General features: G+C 42.8%; 1 protein-coding gene across 2 annotated transcripts in view; it reads right to left on the bottom strand.

Moving 5' to 3' along the window:
- Spock1 (SPARC (osteonectin), cwcv and kazal like domains proteoglycan 1) overlaps positions 1-19,864 on the bottom strand; it is a 527,108-nt gene that overhangs the window by 158,066 nt on the left and 349,178 nt on the right. For both annotated transcript variants that reach the window (XM_087194726.1, XM_087194725.1), the window contains exon 4: positions 9,053-9,167. In XM_087194726.1, the coding sequence (XP_087050852.1) occupies positions 9,053-9,167 (115 nt within the window). The remainder of the gene's footprint in view (positions 1-9,052; positions 9,168-19,864) is intronic.

The following is a 19,864-nucleotide window of genomic DNA, read 5'->3' as shown; positions in this document are numbered from 1 at the left end:
CAGCTTCTCCTCAGTCTCATTTTTCTACCTTTCCTGTAATTTGCCGTGTGCTGCCGTGGCTCGCAGGAGACTAGGACTAACTGCAGAGGTTCTGGTAACGTCCCCTTCCCCTGTTCCCTACAAAACTCTACCCTAAGCCACAGGATTCTACCACTTTCCCTCTTACACTAATATATTTGGTCTGAGACCCAAACCTGCTTTTTACAGCCTTCAAGGCTCTGCAGGACCTAGCCTTTGCTTTCCCCTGCAGCCTTATACCAGTGGGTCACTGGTTCCCCTCCCTCTTCTTACTTCCTTTAGCATAGCAAACCCTTTCCCAGAACCTTCACTGAGACTTTTCTCTCCTCAGAGAACACATCCCTCTACTCTTTGCCTGTTGGCATTTAGCACTCTTCCCCTCCCCAAGAGTCCTCCTTGTACAACCAGCCTGAAGTAGCTCTTATGGAACCCTGCTCTGATGCTACTTCATCGTCATCACAAGTGGTGAGATACTTAATTTTGTTTCACCTGTCTTTTCCAAAAGATTTCAGTATCTGTGGGGTAGACTACATCTACTCAGCATGGAATTCCAAAAGCATAGCACGGTGTCCAGCAAATGGAAGGTTTCTATAAATATATGTTAAATAAAAGAATTATATAAAATCCAGCATAGTGGAATGTGAATTAATGACTTTTAACTCACCATCACTAGTGCTTGAGAGCAGCTTTCTGAGTTGATCCTAAGTTACAGTAAGAGTGACTCAAGCCCTAAAGCCTTTCATCACCATCACTACATTCACCAAAAGAATCCCTTGGTAATTGCCAAAAGAAGAGATGCAGTTCCACACCAGAGTGGTAGGGAACCTTACCACCATCCTCTCCATTTGGGGGGTATCTCATGGCTTCAGGATGTGTGAGCCAGGGCCTTGTCCTTCCTATCAGGTCCACATCACCAGGAGACTAGACTTGCAGTTCAGTGGGAGGCCTGCTACATTAGCACCTCCAGCTTTGGGAGAATCACAGGCCAGGCTGTGCAAGGGCCTTTCATTACTCAACAATACAGCTGCATCAAGTTCCCTGAGTATCTATAAAAAATCATTTAAGAGAGAGCCTTGGAGAGGTACTAAGTTTCCCCAACTAAATAACTTTCATTTCTCTTGTCCTGTGCATGCAAGGCCTGCCCTCTGCCCACCTACTCCATGAGGAACACTAAAGTCAGAACATTAGCTTAAGAACATTCAATTTCAAACACAAGTCTTTCTAAAGATCATGTTAAATGTCCATCTAAATCAACCTGAGCCCATCTTCTGGTACCAGAATCCAAACAGTCAGTGCCCCAGATGGGTCCTACCATGGTGGATGATATCGTTAAAGAATGTTTTTCATGGTTAACTGGTTTAATTAATCTGATATAAAATGTCTAATCTGAAAACCTGAGAGTTGGGATCCTGATAAGTTTCACAGAGCAGCAAAAAGGAAACTGCAGATTTATCAATAACAAAGAAAAAGGAAAGAGATGTGAGAAACTTAAAACTGGTGTAAGTAACATTTGGAAAATCCAACCCAATAACTTTTTTTGGTTTTTTGTGGGTTTTTTTGGTGCCAGGGATCAAACTCAGGACCTTGCGCTTTTGAGGCAGGTGCCGGAACCACTGAGCTAAATCCCCAGCCCTTCCAATAACTTTTGTTCAAGAAGATGATGTGTCTCTGGAGGGGCCGCTCAGGCCTTGATCTACCAGAATGCTACAGTGTCCCCAGGGGATTTCAGTCTCCATGATTTGGGGATTTCAACATCTTCAGTGAACTGCAGAGGGGTGGCAAGCTTGTTTATTTCTCAAGGTGTAGAGACAGATGTGCTAATATGATTTACACCTGTGTGGTACCAGACCCAACCCCAGATGGAAACACACGTAGTGGCTTTCTATTCAGCCCAGGCACACTCCCCTTCACCTTCTTCTTTCCAATGCACATAAATCTGACCCAGAAAATATGTCAGTCTGTGCTGCATTCCTAAATGTGGAAGGATATCCAGAAACATAACAGCTGCAGCTCCACCATTCTAGGTAGTACAGTGAGTGCTTTGTACTAGAAATGGAGGTAGGAAATGAGAGGATGTCATTACCCAACATCTGGCCCTGTAAGTAGCCATTCCCAGCTCTACAGAGGCAGGGCTTATTGGCATCTGGACACAAACATATGCTGGGGATTCAATCATAAAACAGCATCCATCTTCTACATATAGAAAATGGCTATATAAAAAAAAAGACAATGAATGATGAAGTGCTTTGGAGTTAATGGGAAGAGGAACTGCTCCCTCTGGAAGCCAGTGGGACCTGGGAACCTAGGAAAGGAGATGAAAAGCTTCAGGGGCAAAGGCTGTGGTCCTTGAGGGCCACACCCAGAAACTACCTCACCAGGCAGGAGGCCCGGAGACTGACTGGAAGCCCTGTTCAGGTAAGCCTGTCCCACCTATCTCCAGCTTCAGATGGTACTTAAAGTATGATTTAAAAAATAAAAAAGGAAAGCAAGATAGGACAAGGTAGACATAGAGCATATTTGACAGAAGTGTTGCATTTGGTCTTCTGTCTCTCTCTCTCTCCCTCTCTATGTAAACCTAGTCCACTGGATTTTCTGTACAATGAAATATCTGCTTTTCATTCTGTCTCCCTCCCCAAGGAACTAAAAGTTCCAAGCAATTATTCTCATCTCCATCATGAACTGCCTCATATTCTCTGCTGCTCTTCTCATCAAGATAATCCAATCAATACCTTCTACTGCAGAGAGAAAAACAAAGAAACAGAGAAGGTAAGTTGCTTGCATGAGTTATAAAATCATGCTCAGTGAAGGCCCCTATGATATTTCTGTTGATTAGAAAAAAGTCTTATGGATTTAAAGCAATTAAAGTGACATGTGGTTTGAAAAACCACAAAGGGGATTAACAAGTCGAGAATTACTGGGGAATTACTGGGGAAGAAATAAGTTCAATGCCTGGGCCCAGACCACTTGCTTAACAAGGAACAGAGACTAGGAGGAAAGGGCCCCAGGTTCTTCATGGAGGCACCTCCAGGACCAGGAGCACACTGGCTGGTGGCTCTGGCGGTGTGGAAAGCACACTGGCCTTCCTAGAGCTCTCCCCAAGCCTCCGTAGAGGCAGTTGCACGTCACAGGGAAGGTCATGGAGACTGGAGGGAGAGAGACTGCCAGTATGGTTCCCAGTCTGCCGTGCACTCGGCCTGTGCCATCAGGGCAATTAGAGATGGAATTGAAACAGTCCCATCTAGAAAATGAAGATTATAACTCAGACCTGGCAGATTGCTGTAAGAAATCAGCAAGATCCCTATACAGTGGGTCCAGTACACAGGAAGTAGTCAGGAAGTGCTTCCTTCCCTCTCTTGCTCTAAGTGGTATGTATTTGGCATGTTTGGTTTGAATTATATACCTAAGGTATGTATTTGTAATCAATCAATCAATCAATCAATCACAAGGAAGTTTTTCTGTTTAAAAAGGTAACTCCAAAGAGAGCAAACCCAAAGCTGTTGCATTAATTCTACAGTCAGCTTAGGCACACCACCAAGCTCTCATTAGCACCACACCTAAACCTAGAACATGGTCAGTGAAGGTCTTGAGTCTAAAACAGAACATAAGCCTTACATGGGCCCACTGAAGAAAAGGCCTGAGCTACATCACTGTAAAATCATAGTAACCGATGTGGGCACAATCAGACACAGGTAATTGGCAATGTTTTGAGATGTGAAACAGCAGAAAGCTGTCTAGGCACCTAGGAATCAAACACCTTCTGTGTGGCCATGTGTCTTCCAAACCTAGCAGATATATGTATGTATAATCAACCGGTTCAAAGCCCCCTGTAGCAAGAGGCAGTGCTTTGTTGTAAAACAAAACTGAGATGAAATAGCTGTTATCCTTTCAAATATCCTCTGAGAGTTTGGTATTTGAGGCACATTCTGTGATGTACTTCTCTCTGACCTCAAACACTTTGATTCTTTTTTTCAAGTTCACATAAAAGAGAAAAAGCTCTCAGATTGGTCTACTCCTGTACCAAAAGCCTCGACTGGATCTGAATTCTTTGCTAGTGTGGAGAATTAGTTGTTATTCCAGATAGTTAGGAAGCAGAGATGAAGGGCCATTACATTAGAGAAGCCCAGCCCTCTGGGAAGTTGGGCCATCTCGTCTCTCTCCTTATTTAAAAATAGATGAGTTCCCACTGTTTCCCAAGGCTTTGAAGGGTACACTTAGATATTGTAGGTTCCATCCTGACATCCTTTCCTCCCATTCACAATATACTTGCAGAACTAGAGAATGTGCCTTGTCTGGAAGGCTTAAAACAAATGCTTCAATTTTCCATTCTCCAAATGAAAATCAATGGCGGCAGAGAGGTAAAATCAATGTTCAGCAGTCTGTAGGGGTGCTCCCACCCCCATCCCAATCTGCCACCTACATAGAACAATAAAATCAGAACTAGCCATCCTGACTGGCAGAGAATCCCTGAGTGCAGAGCCCTCTACAAGTTTTAGGATTGTCTATTGCCCTGTACCCTAAGACGGTGGTGAACCTATGCCACACGAACAGCAGGGGGCTGTTATCATTGAAAGCTCTAAAAGGTTTGCCATCACTGTTCACCTAACAGAATGTTTTTCTTAAGCAGGTCTCAGAAAATATTTGAAACTTAAGTGTTATGGATTAGAACTATAATGTCCCCTAAAAGTCTCATGTATTTGGAAGGTGATTGTATCATGGGGGTGCTGTACTCATTAAGGAACAATGAAGAGTTTGTAGCTGACTTGCTGTCAGGAGATGGGAGCATTGGGTTATGACCCAGAAGGGAGTATGCTAGTCCCCAGCTCCTTCCTCCTCTCTCCACTTCCTTGCAGCCATAGGGTGGTAAGTTTTCCTCTGCCATTCCCTTCTACCATGCCATTCTGCCTTGGAGCTAATTAACCATCCTCTGAAAACCATAAGCCAAAATAAAGCTCACCTCCATTAATTTGTGGGTGTTAGGTATCTTATCCAGCAATGGGAAAAAGCTAACTTACACACTAAGTCAGGAAGAATCATACAGTGCTATAACAAGAATTCTTCTTTTGCGAACAGACCCATTTACCAGTGGGATCTCTGGTGTGTAACACCAGAGCTTGACTTCACTGTTTCCCAAAGGATCCTCTTTATTATCCAGACCAACGACCACTGTCATCTTCTTCTTCCCAGGAAACTAGTGATCTGCCTTCTGTCACCACAGATGAGTGTTCTCTAAAATCTTGTGTTCTCTAAAATTTCATGTCAGTGGTAATCATGCAGTATATACTTTTTCGGGGGTATAGGAGGTTTTTTTTTCACTCAAAATAAATATTAGATCCATCCGTGTTGTTAGATGTATCAAAAGCCTATTTCTTAATGTTCAATAGTAATCCATTGTAATGGATACACTATAATCTGTTTATCCATTCATCTGCTGATGCATATTTGGATTATAGCCTACATTTTTGCTATTATAAATAAAGCTGATATGAATATTCACCAGTCCATCTTTATGTGTACACATGCTTTCATTGTATATTTTAGAATCAAGTCTTCTTTGAATATGTTTTACAAATATTTTTCCCACTGTGACTTCCCTTTTTATTTTTTTTTATTATTATTTGTTTGTCTGTTTCGAGATAGGGTCTCATTTGTGTTTCAGGCTGGCTTTAATTCGATATGTAGCCCAGACTGGTGTCAAAATCATAGTGATGCTCCTGCTTCAGCCCCCTGGTGTTGGGATTACAGGCATGTGCCACCCCACCTGGCATTCTTTTCATTTTTATAAAAGTATCTTTTTAAAGTTTAACAGAACCAAATTTGTTGATTCTTTTTTCTTCTGCATCAACTATTCATGATTTTTGTGTTCTACTTAAGAAATCTTTCTCAACCTCATTTTTCTCAACCTCATTCACCATTTTGTTTTCTTCTAAAAGTTTTATAGTTTTTCCTCTTATATTTAGGTTTGTATAATTTTAATTTTTATAATATGTTAAATAATCAACATTTACATATATGTAAATGTATGGGATCATAAAATACTCATTAGAACAAATATTAATTGAAAAGCACCCAATATAAATTTTTTATACAGTATAGTAATTGCTTGTTAACCAAATAATCAAAAAAACCTATGACCAAAAGAATAGACAGAAATATATAACAATATTTTAATTACTGTTTTTAGATAATGTTACCATTACCTATTTCCTCTTTCTTTTGGCTTTTCTGACTTAATGTTTTATAATAAGCATCAACTATCATTATATAAAAATAGACTGGTACCAGATATGGTGGTACAAGCCTGTAATCCTAGCTGCTCAGGCGGCTGAGGCAGGAGGATCAGAAGTTCAAACCCAGCTCGAGCAACTTAACAAGACCTTATCTCAAAATAGTAAACTAAAAAGGGCTGGGGACATGGCTTAGTAGTAGAGTTCAATTCACAGTACTGCCTAAAAGGGGTGGGGTGGGGTGGAACATTTTTTAAAAGTCACTCAAGAAGTGCCTTCTTGATTCCAGGCTGCCTTCACACTGCTCTCTCTTGCACAAATGACCCCTTTGGAGAACAGGAAGGATGAACATACTAACACACGCCCACCTCCTCCCAACTCCACTCAGTACTGCTTAACAGCAGAAAGAAGTAAAACAAAAAATTTCCAGAAAACTTCTCCAAAAAGAATATGAGTTCAGCTGAAGCCTCTGATGAAAAATACAAATACCACCCCATGAAGGAGAATTCCAGCAGAGAAGCCTGGATGCTCTGCTGTCATTCTTTCTTCCCTTTTCAAAATTCCTTTGTCAGCTCCAAAATGCTGCAGTCACAGCTGTGTGCACCCAGCAGCTTCTCCGCTCACTCAGTCCCTGAGGCAGGAAAAAGCTAGTACAGTTCTCTCTCGGATGCACCTGCTGTCCTGCCTGGATCCACTTGCTAAGACAGCCTAAGTCTGGAGCCTTGCACTTAGAGAAGGTGCGGCATCTCTCCATGGGTGTGCACTCCTCATTGCCTGAAGGGCAGAATTCGCCCCCTGAGCCACTCAGGGGCCAGCTTGGCTAGGAGGGTTACATACAGATGTTTCGCAGAAAGATTAGTTCCCTGATTGATGCGTAAATCAACTTGCCAACATGGTCTCCCTGATCACAGGGGACCCCCGAAGTATAACACAGAGGGACAGATGTTTCATCTGGGAAAGTGTCCAAGACCCTTAGAAGAGATATGCAGTTGCCTGATAATGTGGGCTGAGTGATTCAGCCTTGAGAGGGAAAGGAGAACCCTTGGGCCCACAGCCACAGCAAATACTACAGCACGGCTTCCCTGGGCCATCACCTCCCAAACCCTGGGAAGCCACCTCAGCTAAAGCTGCCTCTTTGGGTTGTTTTTCCAAACAATGAAAAGGCCCCATTGTCAGAAATGCAGCTATCTTCTTAGTCCTTTCCTGCTGTGCACCACAGAAAAGGCGGCAGAAATGAAGCTGTAATCTCCACACTAAACCTCAAAGACTTATTCTCACAAGAACCACAAAGGCTGCACAGTCAGACTAGCAAAAGGACACAGAATCTGTAGAGCATTAACTTTTTTTGTGAGGAACACACAACTTTGTGGACTTCTGGCTGAACTCCGCCAAATGAATCCAATGATAATTATTATTATCATAATTGTTTAGTAACTGTAATGTAGACACAGCTGTCATTTGACACAACACTTGTGTACATTACACACCATTACCTATTGAACTTTCACACAACCACACATATAAAACACCCTCAGAAGGGCCGGAGATTTAGCTTAGTGGTTTCGCCGCCTGCTGCACAAGCGCAAGGACCGGAGTTTGATCCCTGGTACCCCCCCCTGCAAAAAATACCTGTAGAAGTGCTGTAATTAAACCCACTTAACAGATGATGAAGCACAAATTCACAATCAAAGCGACTTGCCACAGCCACATACCCAGGAAGGGGCCAAGCATGGGCGTTGAGCCTAGATGGCTCTCACTACCAAATCTGCACTCTGAGCCACTCTAAATTTTATGCTCACCAGGAGACACAGGAGACGAGGATCTCATTTTCTGTGTAAGCAAAAAAAGTGATGTCAGAAACATAATGTTCCAAGGAAGACACCATTTACATCTGGATGTGTCTAAATACCAATGAAGTCCTTGCCTCACAAAGACATTTGAATTTAAAACTAAAAATCCCTTGTCTGACATTTCTAGGAAGGCCTGTATTCTGATTTCTAGGAGGACACATGCAATGGACTCTCTATGGTCTACACACACACACATACACACACACACCACACGCGCATGCACTAGACCAGATCGCTAAATAACCTAGAGTACTATTCCCAAGTGTGTTGGGTATTTGCAACAAAAGAGGCCACATTTCCCTCCATCAGAAAAGGCAGAAATCACAGGTGGCAGGAAGAATGAGTGAGGATATCAGATGTTGCACCTGAGAAAGTAGCAATATATGCTCCTAAAAGGCACAGTAATGTGGATCCTGAGACATTAAAGGGACAGGAGCAGAGAGCTTTTGGGCCTCACAGCCTTGAAAGATTATCACAGTCAGGCAATCAGATACAACCAGAAGCTAAGTGTCCAGGCCCTGCTTTCTTAGCTATAAGTTTCCTGGATCCTGGAATCACTCAGGAAAGAGGAAGGGCCCCAGTAATGACCACAAAGGGATTTTCTGATCTTCTGCTCAGATGAGGGCTTAGAGTCAAGATGTAGGAGATTTAAAGGTAATTAAAAATGACAATCTAGGGCCAGGATTTAGCTCAGTGGTTTTGCCGCTTGCTGCAAAAGTGCAAGGTTCTGAGTTCGATCCCTGGTACCAAAAAATTAAATAAATAAAAATGACAATATATTTTCAAGTCAGTGTTTGAAAAGTGAGATTCATGCCATAGCAAGAATACAGGCACAAAACACTATACAAAATAGTATCATAAGCCTTACACTCTCCCATTCCCAGCATCACCCAGTCAGAGACCGGGTACCCTCAGATCAGCCAGCCTCCCAGGTTCCAGCTATCGCGCTTCTTGCCTTACCTGGGCAGCAGGTGCTTGCGGCTGACACAGAGGGCTGTCTGGTAGTCTTGGGTCACACACACTTTGTGAGGGCTGCACTTCACCTTCAGGCAGGGGTCTTTGGATGGGTCCAGGGCTGAGGCAAAAGGAAAGAGAAGAAAGGAGTTAGGACCTCCAGGAAAATTTAATTTCTATTGCTAGTCAAATAAATGAGAAACAAACAATCCGTGTGTTTGCATTTTGTGCTGTTTCCTGAGGATGGTGGTGACTGGAATGAAAATCCAACCCAGGGGACTTCTGTGTCTGTCACACAGTCTTCTTCAGCATCAGGACAGTGATTCTCTTGTGCTTTGAGAGCTTCAGCATTTTCATTTCAAGGAGAAACTGCTTTAAAAAACTCTTTAGACTTACAGGATCCAAATAACCTCTTAGTCATTTACCTGGTGTTGCTTTTTATTATTTCATCCATGTTTAATTTTACTTATTTCTACCACATAAAAGTCCTTAAGGACAGTAGTTTTTGCTTCAGTTCAAAAACTACCGTCTATATGCATAAATAACCTACTTAAGTTTTTAGAGAACTTCAGGATGTGCAAGACAGTTTTGTGCCACACAAAGTTACAATGTAATAGGGAGAAGAAAAAAGCTTACACATAAATATTTATTGTGTAAGGCAGAATTAGATAAGGGCCATGATGGGCATATAAAATGATAACAGCTTGAAAGAAAAATAGAGATCAATTTCTAGGGCAAGGATTAGTGAAGCATTAATATGTGAATTGGATCACTAGGGATGAGTAAGATTTTGAAAAAGCAAAGACAGAAAAGGCAAGCCAGGCAAGAAGACCAGCACAAGCCAAGGCAGGGAGGCATGTTTGGGCGATCATGAGAAATTCAATCAATTAAGTGTGGCTTGTGGGTGGGAATAATGAAAGGAGGGGAGTTGACTCAAACAGGTAACTCCAGAAAAGGTCTCCAAAGACAGAAGTTCATACACTGTGGTGTTTTCTAGAGTAATCTGAGTATCCGGCCCCTGGCTAATCAGCACTCCACATGCTGAGGTGCACATGTGCATCACTGGCACAGAAGAGGCCCCAGAGAATTCTCTGCAGAACAAAAGCAATTGTTCCATCTCCCAGCTCCTATGCCTAAACCCTATCTGGTGGTAAATCATTCATAACTGCTATCCATAGCCAGGGGAGATGAGGTTCCCCCATATCATTCCCCTACAAACATTTGGTTTAAGAAATTGACATTCCAAGCAGGGCCAGCAAAACTGCTATAAGAAATACCATCGTCTACTTTACCACTGGGCTTTTAGCTGTCACACAGCATAAATCACAATTCTTCACTTCCCACCTAGGCCCCAAATCTGAACACCATTTTCTCCACATGGCTGCTGAGGATATCTCAAAGGTCCTGTACACAACATTCAAAGGTGTTTCTGCGGCCTGAACCACTCAGGGTGGCTTCTTCTCTGTGGGAACTGTGGCAGCTGTAAACAGGACCCAGGGAACATTCTTAGGTCAGTCAGGACAAGGACAACACCATGGTCCTAGTCCCAAGGTGGTAACCTGGCAGAGCCAGTTCCCCAAGTGATATGCCCTGATGCCTGAAGCTTAGCAGAGAGAAAGAGGCTCTGATAAGCGAGAGGCTGCTTTGAGCCCCAGGGCAGGATGCTCACTCCCAGCTCTTAAGCTGAGATCATCCTCTGAAATGCAGTGGCCTAGAAGCCTGTGTCTGTCCTCCAGTCCTCCGAGGCTGGGGCTCCCAGAAACATGTGGCAAGAGCTAGCTGGTCCCATGTGGAACTCTTAATCCCTGGGGGTGTCAAGCCAGGCATGAGAGGCCATGAGGCTGGCGCAGTCTCTACCAGCTCCCTTCTCCTTTGGCACCACCACCACTCCTAACCCCTCCCTGGGGCTATGGCTCAGCCAGCTCTGACTTACCTTCCAAGACTCCTCCAAAACTGAATCAATGATTAAGAAGGATTACCAGATGACCACTAAGGACAACTATGGCTGATCTTTGTACCCTTCTCAAACTTCCACCCACCACTTATGGATTTCAGGAAATCTGTGACCAGACATCCTTGCTAAAGTTACCAATGAGGCATTTTCCCCAACAGGAGCCATGTGCCCCAAAGACTTTGAGATTTCTATTTGAGTGGGTCTAAGAGATGGAAAACAGTAGGGTGGCTTAGCATGATGGGTGCTAAAATCTGCAGCATTACACGATAAGTTTTAGGGCAGAGTTTGAACTCCTTTTGCTTCTGCAGGCAACTTCACAAATGTGCAGTGTTCACAGTGCCAGGGAGTTGACCTGAATGAAAAGAGCAATCTCAAGGGAAGTAACTAGCCAGGCACATACAGTAGGAAAGAACACAGACTCCAAGCCCAGGGACTCCTAGGACTGATTCTTCTGCCTTAGTTCCTTCTTCTATAAAATAGGGATGATAACAATGCCTACTATTGCTAGTTGGTTGTCAGTAGCATTACATTAATTAATACCTTAAAGTGCTTACAACAGACCTGGTACATGTTAAGCACCTTGGATGTATTTGTTAGGTTTTTCAGGTTTGTATTTTGTTCCCAGAATGAATAATAAGCCATCATAATCACAAGAACAATAGTTCGCACTGAGTACCTCTGACATGAAGGCAGTGAACTAAGCCCTCTAATTGGATTACCACACTTAATCCTCAATAGGCCCAAGAAGGCTGCTGCCAAAGTGTCCATTTTGCAAACACGTCTTAAAGAGAAGTTGATGACAGGTGTAGAGGGTGCTGGAAAGTCTGCTTTGTGAACACAAATTCCTCACTATATGCCACCAGCACTGGGATCACCTTGAATCTCTGCTGATCTTGAAAGTGGACTGTGGAGTATCACTTCATTCCAAGTATAGAGCCTGGATGTCACCATGTTCTCAAAATGCCCTCAGAGCAAAATGAAATGTCATGGGGAAAACTAAGGGAGAGCTTCCAGGGGTCTGGGGGCGGGCACTGCTGCTGAGGCTGTGACAGCATGCTCTGCCAGTATACCCCAGGACTGCGTCTCCAGCACCAGCCCTGCCCCCAGAGGGTGGAGAGCCCAGCCCTGGACAACTGCACCCCCTGTGCACTCCTTCTGGATCCAGCAAGCCCCCACTGTGTCAATCAACCCATAATTTGGTCAATTCTGTTTCTGCAGTCTTACTATCTGTCATCCTGGCAGTGGGCAAACTTCTAAAGATAACCCTTCTGAGTGCTAGGATTACAGGTTTGTACCACTACATTCGGCTCCTTGGAGGGTAATACTTTTTACAGCACTGAGGATTAAACCAAAGCTTTAGCACTGAGCTACATTCTCAGCTTTCTTTTATTTATTTTTTATTTTTTTTATTTTGAAACAGCATCTTGCTAAGTTGTCCAGGCTGCCCTTGAACTTATGATCCTCCTGCCTCAGCCTCCCAGAGTGCAGGCATTACAGGCATGTGCTATCACACTGTCTACATTAACATTTCTAAACACAAAATGTACAACCAAAAATACTAATAGGAATTGTCAATTATTTAACGATGTATACATACTTAACAATTTCCAGACAGAAATCAAGTCTGCTAAAATTAATTACTATGTGAATTATTTAGAATAAATGAATGTCACAGAAAAAAATGTAACAAATCAAGCTGTCAGGGTTTGTTTAATTACCAGGATGCATTTTATTTTTGCAAAACAGCGATACTGGGATTGAGGAGTATTTCATTTCCATTTAAATGCAGGCCTCTCATACATGCTTTTCCTAGCAGCCACTGGGCTCACATGAAAGGTTCTCAGTACCAGTACTGGACAGGGATGTGTGGCTCCACTTTCTACAGAAAATGATAAGAGATCCCAATGAATAATAAGTGGCATTTGAGAAACCTTTTAATAAGGTAGGGGAAACTGCTCAGGTGAGAAGATAGGAGCAAGTGATGAGTGTCAGTGGCAGCCCTGAGCTGCAGCCTCCCTGTCATGGTGCCAGGCTGTGCTCCAAGTTTTAATCTCCCTCTATACACCCTTGGAAACAGGATGAAGCAATCTCCAGAAGATGGGAAAGCTCTCCGTCCCCCTTTATGTCTTGTATCATCATACCCGCAGGACTCATGTGGACTTAAGGAGGACCGCGTGCCTAATACAAAGTAGGAACCCCAAGGTTAATTTCATCTTTCCTGCCCATCTTCCCACAAAAACCAGCAGGTGTCAACTGGCACAGGTCACGTGTCCCACATATTTTTCTCAAAATAATTTTTACCAAAACTTTTCTCAAAGAAAAAAAAGGCCCAAAATGAATTAATTTAAGGAACTGCAAAACATCGAATTCAAAACCCAGTTAATTACCAGCTCCATCTAAGTGTTTTTTAATTAATTTTATTTTTTAAGCTCATTGCTTGGTCTCAATTAAGGTGCTGATATTTTAATTATCTTAATTCTTTCTAAACTTGTTTTACAGTTCAATGAGTTATTTTTAATTAGCTACAATTGATCTTAAAATCCAGAACCAAGCCCTTTCATTGTCCTTGGGCAAATCCCATGGTCTAATTGGCAAAGGGTCCAACATCTGGGCCAGCACAGCTTGATGCTACTGGAGAGATGCTATGGTGAGAGGAAGATTCCATTTGGTGGGTTGGTCAGAAAGGCCTTAGTCTTTGCAGACATCACACACACACGCACGCACACACACACACACACACACACACACACACACATGCATATTTGTTCAGTGAACATGTGCAGAGCATCATTCTGGGTGAGACACTCCTTTGCAGGCTGGAGGCCAGCAGCTCTGTGGGGACCATGACAGCCCTCCTGTTCTCCGGGGGCTCACACAAAGATGGGACTCAGGGGATGCACCTAACTCAGACTTCTAGAGGGTCAAGTGAGATTTTCTGGAGGAAATGATGTCTTTGGAAATGCAGATTTAAACCAGGCAATAGTAGGAGGAAGATCAGAACATTCCATGTAAAAGGAATCTCTTTCTGGGGTCTGAGAGATCTTGTCAGGTTTGGAGAATGGAAGTGTTTCATCTGGCTGGCAGCTGGTTAGAGTGGGGTGGGATAAGGTTGGAGAAGGTGACCAGGCATGTCATGGAGGGCCTGGACACCCCCCTGAGGACTCTGGGGAGCTGTGGCTTCCAAGTTCCCTAAGACTTCAAACATGGTAGAATCAGGTGATCTTTCTTGTATCTTCCCATTCCAAAGTTAGGGGAGAGGGGCAGGAAGCAAGAGCCCAGTACAGTGGTGCCTCAGTTCACAAATTTAATTCTTTCCATGATTCCAGTCACATAATTCATTCCACAGCTGCAACCGAATTGCACTTGCAACCAGAATTGTAGGATGAATTCTGTGAAGTTTGTGAACCAAGGTACCACTGTGTATGTATTTTATGTAGAAAGTGGGACTTTGAAAAGAACAGACATGCTACATACAGTCATCATCTAAGTGAGAGGGGACAGTAGGGATGGCAAGCCCTGTGATCAATTCTTAGAGACCCCTCTTCTCCTTTCAGGAACCTTCTGACTTCTTCTCCCAAGGGATATGAAGCCCCAAAGGATTCTGGGAAGCAACAAAGCTACTCTTTGAGACCAGTAAGCAAAAGACTAATCTAAAACATTTGTGGCCACTTGTAATTCACCCCAGTGACCTTCAAACACTCTCTATAAATTAATGATGGCCCATAGTCTCCTCCTTGCTTTTAAGATTTGCCTTCTGCCTGGGCAGACCCAAGATACATCTGGACAGCAGACATGCCCAGTGATTCATTAGAAGTGACACAATGGATGACTAAGAAATTACTCCAAACTGTGAAAACCTCATCAAACTGGGATCCTGAACATTGCTTATAGCTTGTCTGTCCCCATGGTAACCCTTGCGGGCATCACCCCTCCCCCTTCTCCAGAGGGGCTTGTCTACCAGCTGACGACAGAGCCTCACAGAATACAAAATAGGAGATGCTGCCCATCAGATTTTGCTATAAACCAGGGAAGAGCAGTGGCTTGGAAAGCCTCCTTCACTATTCTCTGCTTTCACGCTCAAGAGTTGGCCGAGTTATCTGAGGCTAAACAAAGGGACCTACCAGTCATGTGTCCACATAGGGCAGACAGCTGAGTGACAAGGAAGGTTGAACTTGTGTGCCCAAGGACTGGGGAATGAGAACGTAGGGGCCATGGTACAGATAAGGATAAAGAGGTGGAGGATACAAAGATGTACCCAATCAAAAATAACCCTGCTCCTTTTTGCCTTTAAATAGAGGGCTTGGGAACTTCTTTCTTCGGTGTTAAAACTAAAAGCACTTCCCTGTTCCACTCCTAGTGTGTGGGAGGTGGGCTGAGGATAAACAGGTAATAAATAGTCTGCTTATGAAGGTATTTTTCAACCGTGTGCTTAAATGATAACAATTTTAAAAATAGGTCAATGGGTACATAGGAGTTCATTACATTATCTTCCCAACTTTTTGGTATACATAAAAAATAATAAGAAATTTTCACAAAAGATAGAAAACAGAAATATTATCTGACCCAGCAGGTCAACATATTATGCAAAAAAAAATTTATCTTAATGATCTACATAAGGGAAAACGATAAACAATTTGAATATCCATCAGTATTAGTCTGTCAGACTGCTATAAGAAAATACCATAGACGGAGTGGCTTAAACAACAAAAATACTGTGCATTTTCTCACAGCTCTGGAGCTTTCTAGTCTGAGACCAGGGTGCCAGTGTGATGGGGTTCTGTGAGTGCTGTCTTCCCAGTTCACAGATGGGCAATTTTTCACTGTATCCTCACGTGGCCCGCTTGGTGCATGGACACACGAGCTCTCCAGTATCTTTACTACGAGGATACTAATCCTATTGGATCAGATATCAACTCCTACAACCTCATTTCACTTTACTTCCTTAGAGGGCCCATCTCCAAATATGCCCTCTGCAGGATCTAAGGCTCCCATGAATGAATTTGGAGGGGACAAAACCATTTAGTCTCTAATGATACCTATAGTTAAATGATTTCATTAATTACAGGGTACCCATTTGCAGCATGCAGCTATTTCAAAGAAATAATTAGATCTGCATATAGTAACAAAGATAAATGTTTGTGATAAATTAAGTTCAAAAAGTAAGGTGAAGACAAACCAATCAGAAAGGGTAATCTCTCAGCACCCTAAAGCCTTAATGGCAAAGCCAGACCTGTGTCCCTCCAAAGGCACACCTTCCTCTTCCCTATTCACTTTCCCTGAAAGAAACTTCCTTCCCTCACACCAGTACCAGCCTCCATCCCACTCACCAGTTCCTCCTGCCTGACGATCCTTTCTATCCTGGGACTGTTCCTACAATCGTTGATGAACAAATTCAGACTCTCAAAAACACCAGGCCTACACCTGTCAATGACTGGTCCTGGAACACCACCTGCCAAAGGCACAGTCCCCTTCTGTTTCCTCAAGAACCTTGTCCGCAACAAAGAGACCATGGATGTCAGACCATGGCCAAAGGCCAGAGCAAGTATCCAGCTCTGAGGTTTTGGCATTTGCTTTGAGATAAAGGAGTTAAGGACTATCCATGACTGGCTAGAATGAATGACAGCTGTGAGCAGAGCTTGAGCCCTCTGCTCACATGCAAAACAAGATATTAAGAGCAACCACTGATAAGCCCAACATGGTAATTTACACAACCTGATCATTAGAAAAGAAAGCATAAAGAGAAATCTGCTAGAGCAGCTATGGAAATATGCTCCATAAAATCAGCAGCCACAAAATTTCATTGGCCTGGCCAGCCATCCTCCCTTCCCAAAGCATATGTCACACTAACCCTGTTCTCTAGTGGCTCAGGGATGGTGAAGACTGGGCCCTCAGTGATTCCAACAAGAAACTACCTTCCCTTTGAAAGTGGGGTGAGGGGGCAGGAGCAGACCAAAAGGGAACAGGGCAGGAAGAATCAGTAGAAAGGAAGGGAAGAAGGAGCATTTTATTACATAATACATCAGCTAAGTAGGTAAATGATGCTGGAGATATTTGATAGCCACCAATGCATAAAATAATGTACTATTACATATTCTAACTTGAACAATGAGGAAAACTGAGAGATTAGTTTCATTCTTAATTTAACATCTGGTAATAGACACAGAGATAACAAGTAAGCAACCTCTTGTGGTTACACAGCCAGTGAGCCTGGACTCACATCTTGGTCAGTCACACACCAAAACTGATGCTCAGAACCACTAGGCCACGAATGAAAATAGCTTATGCTGAGGACAAGGGTGAAGATTACCGTGCAAAGAAGCAACATACCAAATCTTCCTGTCCACCTTCCTCAAGAATTATACCACTCATAAAGTCCCAGAAAGAACTGACTGTGAAGAAATACTGTACTATCAGAAATCAAAGCCAGATTGTTGGATATTTGAATAAGCACCTAATACTTTTATAAAGAATACAATGAAAAGTCAAAGTTTCTTTCAAAAATCAATGCTGTTGCCCAGTGAGCTTAACTCTCTCTGATTAAGAAAAGGCAGGGGCCAGGGGAACTTTGTGGTTCCTTCTCTGAGGAGTTTCTAGTCCACACCACAGACTGGGGACACATGATGCCTGATGGTAACATATGACAAAGCAGCATGAACAACAGGACCTGAAAATGGCCTCATCCGTAAGGAAATGGACAAGATGCTGTGTGCAGGGTAATCTTAACCTTCTCATCCATCAAAATGGCCAGCATTTATTAAAATGGTATAATACTAAAAATACTTGGGTCTATCCCATTGTAATCGACATAAATTATTCATAAGACATTTATGAACAAAGGAGAGAGAATTACTCAAAATACAAAAGAACCAAATCTATAATCTAGAAGAATAAAAGGACATGAAAAAGCACAATAAAAATCTAATATTTTGAGGAAAAGATACACTTAAAAGATCACTGTGGCTCATAAAAGATATCTTTTGTACCTGTGCTTCATTTTACTGCAATTATAATTCCCATAAAACATGGAGATTTTCCTAAATGAAAGGCATCCAGAGAACTAAGTCCTTTAGTGTTGATTATTCTATTATTATTTACAGCCCTGCTTGTTAACAAAGTAGCATGGGAAAACTTAAACACCAAAGACTGTCATAATTCTGAGTGTATCTAGAAGATTAGAGCTGAGGGGTCTGGTTCAGGGAGGTGTGGGTTCAAGATGAGAGTTGCTACTTTGCCACCTCTTGTCCATGTTGAGATGCAGATGGGTTTTTAATATTCAGTTGCAAACAAACACCTTTACTTCATTGGATCCTTGTGATGCTCTGATGGGATCATGCATAAAAGATGCCTAGCACTGGGCCTGACCCGTGGTACACACTCAATTGCAACCCTCATTCCTCTTACCACCTCTTTCTACCTTGCCCCTAAAGTACAGAAAATGGATGGCATCTAGGGTAGCTAAATATGGACATTTCAGAGACCCAATATTCTGGGGCTACAATTCTGTTCATTATTTCCAGTCTTAAATGGTATACTCGTCTCTGTGAGAAGAAACATTGGTCCACTTTGTCCGGAAAACATCTGCAAGTTAGCCAGATTCATGCCATTACCAGACATTTCATGACAACTAAGCAGCTCTTGCTTCTCCAGTAGAGTCATGGTCTGCCTGGTCTCCTCCCAAAGACTAACGTGGCTGATAATGAAGGAAGAAAATAATTTCCCCCCAAATTCTGTGTACCAAGATCACGCAACAAAGCCTGTACACAAACCTACACCATTAACCTTCATTTTCTTGGTTTGTTTGTGAGAGAAGGCTTTGTGGCTTTTGAAAGGTCCCTATTGAAGAGTCATGGAGTCTGAGTGCTAGGGTACCTAAGAACATACATTCAAGCACTACTAATAAAAGGCTCAGAAAATAAGGATGCTGGTTAAGGACAAAATAATCTGATAAACATTCTTGATTCAAGCAGGCAAGGGTTTGACTCCAGGAAGCCGGTGATGCAGGGTACATTGAAGACAACTGGGGAGGCAGGGTTCAGCAAGCAGGTTTGGTGTATGAGGTCAGAGCTCTTTGGTCTTAAGCCAAAAAATCATTCATCTGATGCATTCTGCCCCATCCTAAAGAGCTTGGCAGGGACAGGCATTCTATGCAACCAGAATAGTAAAGTCTGCAGGGAACGCCTGCACCAGATTGGAGAGAGGGATATTCAAATACCTCAGAGCCTTCGATGAGGCTGTCATTTCCACTGTGTGATGTCCTAAGGAACAAAACTTTAGGCCAGAGCTCTGGTGAGGCCACATAGTGTTCATTCACTGGTCACCTCCTCAACCAAGAAAAGCGAAATAGGCAGTCCCATACTGTACGTGTCTAGCATAGCCTGGCTTATCCTTTCTTTTTCTCATTTTCTCACATTCTAATCTAAGCCTTGCTTCTCAGACTGTATGGTAGGCCAAGAAGAAAGCAAATCTACAGTGAATCTCTATGTGGCATCTACTTTACTTGGGAACTTAAAATGTATTATACAAAAGTAAGCACTGATCTAATATGGAGTAGAATGCAAAATTCCCATAAACTGGTATATAGAAGAGACTTCAAGAATGTATGTGCCCATGGTGTCTTCTCTCCTCTACGCCTCAGTTAAGTTCTTGCTCTTTATTTGCCCTCAGGGGCTCTTTGGGAGAAAAGTTTGAAAAGTGTTGAAAGTGTTTACAGTTTAAAAGGGCCTAGAAACAAGCCGAGAGCTCTCTAGGGTACTGATAACCTGAGATAGAAAATCAATACCAAAGAAAGTACATACAAAGAAGCTTCAGAAGCAAATTGCTCATTCCTTTGGGACCAGAAAGCCCCTCCCATTAACCTGATTAAT

The sequence above is a fragment of the Heterocephalus glaber genome, unplaced genomic scaffold (genome assembly GCF_053883595.1).
Source record: "Heterocephalus glaber isolate CG9 unplaced genomic scaffold, H.glaber_assembly_v1.0 deba00001606, whole genome shotgun sequence".
Lineage (NCBI taxonomy): Eukaryota > Metazoa > Chordata > Mammalia > Rodentia > Bathyergidae > Heterocephalus > Heterocephalus glaber.
This window is presented reverse-complemented; position numbering and strand designations above follow the sequence as displayed.